General features: G+C 36.5%; 1 protein-coding gene across 1 annotated transcript; it reads right to left on the bottom strand.

Moving 5' to 3' along the window:
* Positions 1-178: 178 nt before the first annotated feature.
* Positions 179-2805, bottom strand: LOC110100167 (putative disease resistance protein RGA3). The gene has a single exon (XM_020827596.2). The coding sequence runs from the start codon at positions 2678-2680 to the stop codon at positions 179-181; it is 2502 nt and encodes an 833-aa protein (XP_020683255.1). The 5' UTR covers positions 2681-2805.
* Positions 2806-9221: the final 6416 nt, after the last annotated feature.

The following is a 9221-nucleotide window of genomic DNA, read 5'->3' as shown; positions in this document are numbered from 1 at the left end:
AAATTGTTAGATATTTCAAAGAGGGAGGAAGGTTCGGCAATTCCCGAAGCATAGGAACATCATTAATTTGTAGAACCTGAAGTGAAGATAAGCTTTCCAAGGAGGAAGGGAGAGACTCTAAGGATTTGAGATATGAAAATTCAAGCTCACAAAGAGAAAACCTAACTTTCAGAAACCACTACTCCGCCTCATTTGGAAATGAAACCAGCTTATCATTATTCGAAATACTCAGTTTTTTTAAGGAGGCGATACTTCTCAATGGCTCCATTAGCAACACCAATGGATCACTTATCCTGAGATTGCTGAGCATGAGATGGCAATTATTACTGGTTTGCATTTCTCCGAGAGAGATCAGATTGGGGCAATTTTCAATTGTCAAGGATCTTAGTGCTGCAAGTCTTGTTATTTCATCAGCCAGAGGAAGAGATGTAATGTTTGGACATTGAAAGACCGCTAATGATTCAAGAGGAATAGGATTTGAATTGCTAAAAAAAGTCAAAGTCTTCCACCCCGTAGATTTTATCTGCAACTGCTTGAGCTTAGAAGGCAAAGAGGGCAACTCTTTCAGCTTCGGGCAGTCATATAGCTTCAGTTGAATTAAGCAAGGAAACAAACATCCATCTTCAGCAGCTACTCCTGCCTCAAACCAATCCTCTAGTGCTTCTAATCCGTAAATTTCTAACACCTCTAACAATGGAAAGACGCAGTACATATTTTGGAGCCATTTTACTTTCCGCATGTGAGAAAGTTTTAAAGACTTGAGAAAGGGAAGTTGCCCAAAAGGTGGAAGAGTTTCCCACTCCCAGCAAAGTTCCAATACGATTTTCTCTAGATTGGAGATCAAACTGACATTGTTCATCCATATTGCAGACCTTGCACTCATGTATCTCCTTATACTCAGATTCTTTAGACATTTTGGTGGCTGAAGATTGTTGAGAACGTTCTCATCTAAATCGAAGCTCCTCGGATAATAAGTATTACTCCAACATAAGGTTAAATCTGTGAGCCTTTTCTTGGAACATAATTTGGCACTACAAGCCTCCTCGGCATCCTTAACATTTTCAAGGCAATTGATTCCTAATTTGCAAAGATTATTCATATTCTCCAGCTCTCCAATTCTATAACCACTCACATCTCTAAGATCAAACATATTCAATTCTTGAAGAGACTTTAGCTTCCCAATCCCACATATCAATGAAATATCATTCTTGGGCAATTCCACGTAAAGCAAGTTTGAAAGATTACTAATGCCACTCAGTAAAAAATCATCACCTACATTATGTCCATAATTGATTAGGTATTGTAAGTGGTAGAGATTACTTAGAGATCTTGGCAGTATAGTCAAATCATAATAATCAATCTTTAAGTATCGAAGATGTATCAAATTTCCAATCTCCTCAGGTATATATATTATTTCCAAGCTTTCTTGAGCCCATATGTATAATAAGCGTAGGCTTCTCGATGCTTTGAATATTTCAATAAGTGCATTACAAAGATCCGCATTGGAAGCTTCATAGAACAAGAAAAGAGAATGCAAATACTTAAACTGCACAATATTTTTTATGATGTTTGGATTTGTAGTTTTAATAAACAAGTGTCGAAGAGTCTTAGGAATTATAGAAGGCAACTTTGTGCCATCCTCAACTCTTAAACATTCATGTATGGAAACTAATCGTGCCAATTCATGTATTAAATCATGCATCTTGTAGTATTGTCCATCAATTTCAAACTTGTCAAAGAAATTTTTTTTAACCAAAACATCAAAATACCTTCCTCCAATATCCTCCATAGTCCATTCTTGATCATGAGGTTGCTGAATGAAACCCAATGCAACCCACATTTTGACTAAATCATCTTTAGAAAACTCATAATCTTGTTCAAATATAGAACAAAATGTGAAACAGTTTTGTAGATGTTTTGGGAGGAACATATAGCTCAATCTTAAAATGAGAAAGATGTCATCCTGACCCAATTTTGGACTTAGAAAATCACTATTCAAAATTTTTGTCCAATGCCTTTCATCCAAGTTGTCATTCAGAACACCACCAATGACCTTTGCTGCCAATGGTGATCCTAAAAGCTTTTTAACTATCTCTCCAGCAATGGCTCTTAATTTTTTATGATCATCAGGGGAGTTCTCTATACCAAAAAATGCATGAGAGTTGAGGAGCTGCAAACACTGATCTTCCTCCAAGCCCTCTAATCTAAATATTTCCGACTTCTTTTTAATGACCGTTGCAATCATCATTGCAACAGAATCCGTTCGAGTTGTCACCAAAATTCTACTACAAATTTTCCCATAAGCCAGAGGGGCGAGCAACTTCTCCCATTTCTTTTTATCCTGCTCATCATTCTCCCAAATGTCATCCAGCACAAGTAAGAACTTTTTGGACATCACCTCATTCTTGAGACTATTTTGAAGTGCATCAAGTGTCTCCAAACGAGGCCTCTCTTTCTTAAGAGATTCCAACATATCTGCAATAACTTTTTTCACATCAAAGTTGTTGGAAACGCAAACCCACATTTTAAGATCAAAAAATTCCTTCCTCATTTCTTCTTCATAAACGTGTTGCAAGAGAGTTGTCTTTCCCATACCACCATGGCCCACTATAGATAGAAGAGAAATGTTACTGTGCAAAGTTGTCTGAGGCTCATATGATGGCTTCCTCAACCACTGCATAACAAACTCCTTAGCCTCTCCTCTACCGATGAGATCATTTGTAGGCAAGGATCCTGTTTCACGTGCTTCGGACAACTCACGCAGCTGCTCCCGCTGCTCCTGTTTTGCGCTATCTAGAAGATGAAGAAAAGTGCTAAACCCAGCGGAAACTTTATCTAGTTTCTGCACAACCTCTTCCAGTCTCTTCAAGTTGGGATCAATCTTGAAAGCACGTTCGCCAACTTTGCGAATTTTCGAAAAACTTTCAATCAGGAAGCTCGCTTTGGAAAACGCCGTTCTTTTCTGATAAAATTAGCGAGAAATAGATTATAAAATAAATATATTTATTTGCAACCAGTATCAAATAGGTAGCTGATGATAGAGAACGCACCTGATCTGTTTCCTCCATGTTTTTGGTGAGCTGTTGTTTATGCTTCATGTACTCAAACTCATCGAGCACATCATCTGCCTCATCAACAGCATCTCTTAACTGCCATATCCATTTGTTGAGAGCTGGGTTCTGATCGCTAATTTGTGCTGATGAATAATTTGATACTAATTTATATTTGTATATAATATAATTGAATAAAATTTAAACTTTTTAAAATGTGTTAAATGGGCGGATTTAAATTTTTTTAATATATTTAAATTATTAATATTATATGATTAGTTAAATTTTTTCTTGATCAACTCAAAAAGAAAACTTGTAAATATATTTTATGAAGATTTTAAATTCAAATAATTTGCTATAAAATAAAGAATATTATAGTTCTTATCTTGATTTAATTTATTTTTAACCCTAAGCATTAATCAATAATAAAATGAATTAAATGGGCATTAGGGTTGTAAATGATCGATCCTAACTTGAGCAAACAGACAAACATCCATCCATTGCTAATTTGGGTTTGGCTCATTGGAAAATTTATTTGAAACTATCTTGTTTGTGAATATTATGTTCCAATTCAATTAATTTTTTATGAAATATTATATTGTTTAGGATTTTTTGCTTTTTATTTTGTAACTCTTTGGAGCATTAGTGAGCGCGAGGACCTGTTAAGGACTTTGTAATATTTTCTTTTTATTAACGTGTAGGCCCCTCCGTGAATTTCCCATAAAAAAATATTTTTTAATGAAATAAAAACCCCATATCAACCAGAGAAGTAGCAAAAACTCCACTTAATTCATAAAGATTCACAACAGCAACAAGAGAATAATGAACAATATAATTGAGTCACATAACTCAAACAAGAGTAGTATTAAGTAAAAAACTAAACTATTTAAAGCCTCTCCTGCAAATTATTTTTAACACAATAAATAGTAGATATATGAAGGAGAAAGTGATAAAATTTACAAGTTGATAAATCATCAAAAAATTATATTGATCGGTGACGAATCTTGAGGCAAAATCAAGTTGGAAACTTCTACAATTAAATCATGGACCCTATGCTCTTTGATTTAACAAATTTATAATCAAATTAAACGTCTCAAAAATACAAACCCAACGACACCAAAATCGACCCAATCAAAGCTCAAATGAGTCCAAATCAAAGACCCAAAGCACTTTTGGGAGGTTCAAACCATAGTTTGGATTATCAAATGGTCTCCAAACGTGACATGCTTATAATCGAATCGAGCAGCACGATGAGACAAATCCAACGAGCCCAAGATCGCTGAATTCTAATATCATTAAGAAATTCAAATGCCTAGTAAACATTTCATGATCAAAGGATTCAACATCGACCGTCCATTCAAATCACTCCCAATTCACCCTTGATATTAACTCCTCCTATTTACTGGCCATGCTACTCTTAAACAATAATAAATACACCCTTCATTTATCATGGAAGTGGACCCAGAGAAGCAAGGAGCCAAGGTAGGAAGGATGAGAAGGAACATTACAAACTTGATTTTTCTTGCTACAAGACTCCTCCTCAACCACCTCTCGGCCACCACCCATTTCCAGACTTCTATCCGACGTCGGATTTCCACCCGTCGCCAGACTTTCGTCGGACTTCTACACGATGTTGAACTTTTGTCCATCGTCGGACTTCTACCAGTCATTAGGCTTTTGTTATAATTTTACCCGACTGCAGTCCTTCCGGCCTTCATCACTAGATAACAGTCATTCTGACCTCCGTCGCCAGCCGACTACAGTCATTCTGACCACCGTCACCCGAATACGATATTTTCGACATCTGTTGTCTGTTGAGTATGGTTCTGCCAACTCAACAAATATGTCAATAATCATTCTTTCAATTCCTGCCATGTATGCACTCTATATGATGTATATTTGCTACATCAGCCCAAAGCCTTCCCCCCAAGGAAGGGCCTCATTTGTAATCAATTGCAAATAGTAGTAGATTCATTCAAACTGGATCAGGCTCCGTGATTTTTTCTCTTTTCTAGGGTTTTTACATAAAAACTATTGTGTCTACGATAAAATCATGTACTTATTATAAACGCCACCATCTCTATTCAATCTGTTTGTGTGCTAGTACTTCGTGTACAATGCTAAGCATTGTTAAACTTTATACTTATTGTCTACCGCGCGAATAAGTTTTAGATAGCAACACAAGTAAAAAAGGACGGCGGGTTATAAAGAGATCATTATTCACAATGTGTCATGTCGATTCTCAGGTCATATTTAATCAATTTATCATCATTTAATTTTTTAAATATATTTTAAACATCTTTATCAATCAAGAAATTCTTAATATAATTTATCTCAAATTAAATTTAATATCAATAACAAATTAATCTTGATAAAATTTAAGTATTTTTTTTGTTAGGTATCATCACCATAATTAAAAAGTACTAATGAGATTTTGAAAGTAAAATCAACCAAAACAAAATGAACAAAAAAAAAAAAACTTTCTTTAACAAATCATTCTGCTTTTGCATGGCAGGCTTCTCTGTTCTCCAAAGATCAATGCATAATTTTTAGATACTCCATAGTCCATTCACATCTAAATTAATATTTAAAATTTGAGTCAATTCCAAGCATATGAACTCAGAATTCGCTCTTATACGAACATCGTACTACAACCATTTAAGCAAAATAATAATATTCAAAGGCCTGCAGCGTCATTCAAAAGAATACGTCACCCGCTAGTTTGAACTATTATATGTGAGTTCATACAAAGGGTGTTTTTTTTATTATAGAAAAATTGTTGGGCTTGCCCAAAATTTTATTAAATGGAACAAGAAAAAAAAAAACATAGGCCCAAAAGTAGGCCAAAATTTTAAAAAGATACTCAAGCTTAAATCACCAGAAAATAAAATCTCCAAATTGCAAAGCAACCTCAAAAAAGATACAACAAATCCCCAAAATTTTGTCCAACTGCAAGCAGAGGAAAAATTAGCTAAGTACCTACAAACTATAAGCTTATATATTTAAATAGCTTTAAGATACTTCATATTTGTAAATGAGGTGGCATTATCAGATTCGCTCTACTGTAGCTATAGCATCAAATCCTGATGTACTTATTATACATATTATGCTGTATACATCCTAAACAAGAATTATATATTAGTTTTTAGCTTCCTCTCTCTCTACGGCAGCTTTCATCTTCTTATTTCATTTATTGGTTCTAAACTCTCTACATGGTATCAAGAGGAAGGTCTGATCATTCTGAATCCATGGCGCACTCGGATCTAGTCTCAGCTAGCGACGGAATTATGTAGATCAATGCGATTCTTGCCGAACCGTTGCATTCCATCGACTCATGAAGTCGTCGTTTAAATCTCATATAACTTTGTTCCCAACTCAACTCCGCATTGACAATTATTCCTTATGGATGAATCTCATATCATTAAATCATTTCGCATACTTGGTTTTGAGAAGTTTTTCTTTGATCCCAACTTTTAATCCCCCCGCGCAGTTCTCACGCCACCCTGATTGGATCACCAGATTAAATTCTTTTAATCTCAATGTTCTTCGCTACTCTATGTTCAACCATCTCTTCGACGGTGCAACCTTATATTGTGAATCTTTAGACTACATCTGCTATCTAGCTCACGCTAGAAACCTAGTTTCAATTGACAAATCGCTCCAAAGTCTTTCAACTTAAAAATGAACTTCACAATATTTCTCTTAAGAATTCCACCATGACACAATACCTCACTAAAATCAAATCGTTAGTCGATCAAATCCCCGCTGTCGAGTCGAACTTAGATTCCGAAAATATAATTTTTTATATCCTTAATAGGCTTACCAGCTCCTATCAGTCGTTCAAAATGACCATCCGCACCTTGCTAACACCTATCAGTTTAGATAATTTGTATTCTTTACTTCTAAGTGAAGAGATCAGCATCGCTGCGGATGCTGCTTGCAATACTTTTTCCAGCAATCCGACTCTAGCGCTCTTCTCTTACAGGGGATTCAAGCATTGGAATAGAGGTCATCAGTCTCAAAATCCTCCCAACACAAATCACACATCCTCATCCTTTCTCACAGTATGTAAAATCTGTTACAAGAAGGGTCATTCTGCTCCAAATTATTGGCATCATTTAAACCCACAGTATGTTTCGCAATCTGAGACTACTTCAACCAAAGCCTTGGTGGCTAGTGCTAATACTTCCTCCATAAACTAGTATTTTGACTCGGGCGCATCCTCTCATCTCACAAACTCTCTTGATAATTTCTCCATCTCTACTCCCTATCAAGGACTTGATAGCGTCATTTTTGTAGAAACTCTTGTATGGAAGTAGGAGTTTCAAGAACTCATCTGAGGAAGACAATGAACAGTAAATCAAATATATTTTGTATTTCTTGGTTGTCCTACGGTACAGACTAATACCTATATATACTAATATAATAAGATAACTTTACACGTGTACATCTCTAATAGGTTTACAAGATTAATAAGTTGTTAACGAGATAAGCTGAGCTGTTCTAACAATTTTCGGGGACAGGAGATCCATTAGTATCACTCATTCAGGGGCGAGGCTACTATCGACCCCCTATCGTAAGCTTAATTGCACTCAAATTTTCCACACACCCTCGCTTCATTTTAATCTGATATCTATTTATAAACTCATCAAAGATAATAATATCTCTATTATTTTTTATCCATTTGGCTTTACTTTCAAGGATCTGAAGGCTCACCATGTTCTTCTTCAAGGACCCTATAAAGACTGTTTATATCTTCTTTGAACAAGCTCCTCCCTTTCCCCAACTCGAGCATTCATTGCTACTAGAATCAGATCTACTCCATGGCAGAATAGGTTGGGCCATCTATATAGGAGAGTTCTCAATCTTATATCTTCCTGTAATCCGCAACTTAATATTGATGTGTATTCTTTTTCTTGTAATTCTTGTAATGAGTCCAAAGGCCATATGCTCGTGTTGTCCTGTCACTGGCTATAAATACTACGTCATTTTTATCGATGATTTCTCATGGTTTACGTGGTTATATCCAATGCGCCATAAATCTGAGGTTGCCAATATATTTATCACATTTAAAACTCAAATCGGAAAATATACTTCACATTGTTGACCTTATTTTATTTTAGTTTGCTCTCGATGGTTTTCGAGTTATTTAATTGAACCTCGTCGAGCCTAAATGGAGCTCGAGTCGACTCGACTCGAGTCGAATTTAACTCGACCTGACGCCGGAGCTCTTGTTAATTTTTGCTAATGATGTTATTAGCTTGTTAATAATTGTTCTTTTCTTTTATTCCTTGGCTAATAAGCTGTGATGTATAAATAAGTCTTGAAGGCATTAATAAATCAGATTTTGGAGTTGTCTTTACTTTGTGTCTATTTGTCCTGTATCCTGAGACGTCTCAGGTGGTGGTGTCATAGTTCGTAGAAAGAAGAGTTTTCTCCCTCGAAGGGAACTCTTTTCCAGTGGAGCGGCGTAAAGTGGTATCAGAGCTCAGAAATCATGCCGCCTCGTCGTAATGTACAGCGTCCCGTACTAGAGGTGGTGATAGAGGATCTGCAACGCGAGATCGCCCAGCTCCAAGAAAGATTGGCTAGATTTGAACAAAGAGGAAGGCAAGAAGAGGTGGAGGAAGTCAATCCGTTCCATCAAGAAGTATCAAGCGAGGATGAGTCGGGAGGCTTGTTACAAAGGCGTCGAAGAACGGCACCGCCAGATTGCGGAATCAAAATGGAACTCCCTGAATTTGAAGGCCGAATGGATCCCGATGAATTTTTTAATTGGCTGCATACAGTTGAGAGGATTCTTGAGTTCAAGGAAGTGCCGGCGGACCGAATCGTCAAATTAGTAGCCATCAAACTGAAAAAGAATGCATCTCTATGGTGGGAGAACTTGAAACGAATTCGTAACCGGGAAGGTCGAAGCAAGATAGTTACATGGGCCAAGATGAAGAGAGAGCTACAACGGAAATATATTCCAGATCAATACCGACAAGACTTGTTCTTGAAACTGTCACAACTGCAGCAGCATTCCTTGACAGTTGAAGAATATGTAGCTGCCTTCGAACAGCTCTCACTGAAATGCGACTTGGTGGAGGCGGAGGAAAATACTATAGCCAGATTCTTGGGGGGACTGCAACCCGCCATCGCTCATGTCGTTCAATTACAACCTTATTG

The sequence above is a fragment of the Dendrobium catenatum genome, unplaced genomic scaffold, assembly GCF_001605985.2.
Source record: "Dendrobium catenatum unplaced genomic scaffold, ASM160598v2 fragScaff_scaffold_716, whole genome shotgun sequence".
In the NCBI taxonomy this organism is placed as follows: domain Eukaryota; kingdom Viridiplantae; phylum Streptophyta; class Magnoliopsida; order Asparagales; family Orchidaceae; genus Dendrobium; species Dendrobium catenatum.
This window is presented reverse-complemented; position numbering and strand designations above follow the sequence as displayed.

Coding starts and splice junctions, on each gene's coding strand:
- LOC110100167 (XM_020827596.2), bottom strand. CDS start 2,680: ATGCAGTGGTTGAGGAAGCCATCATATGAGCCTCAGACAACTTTGCAC.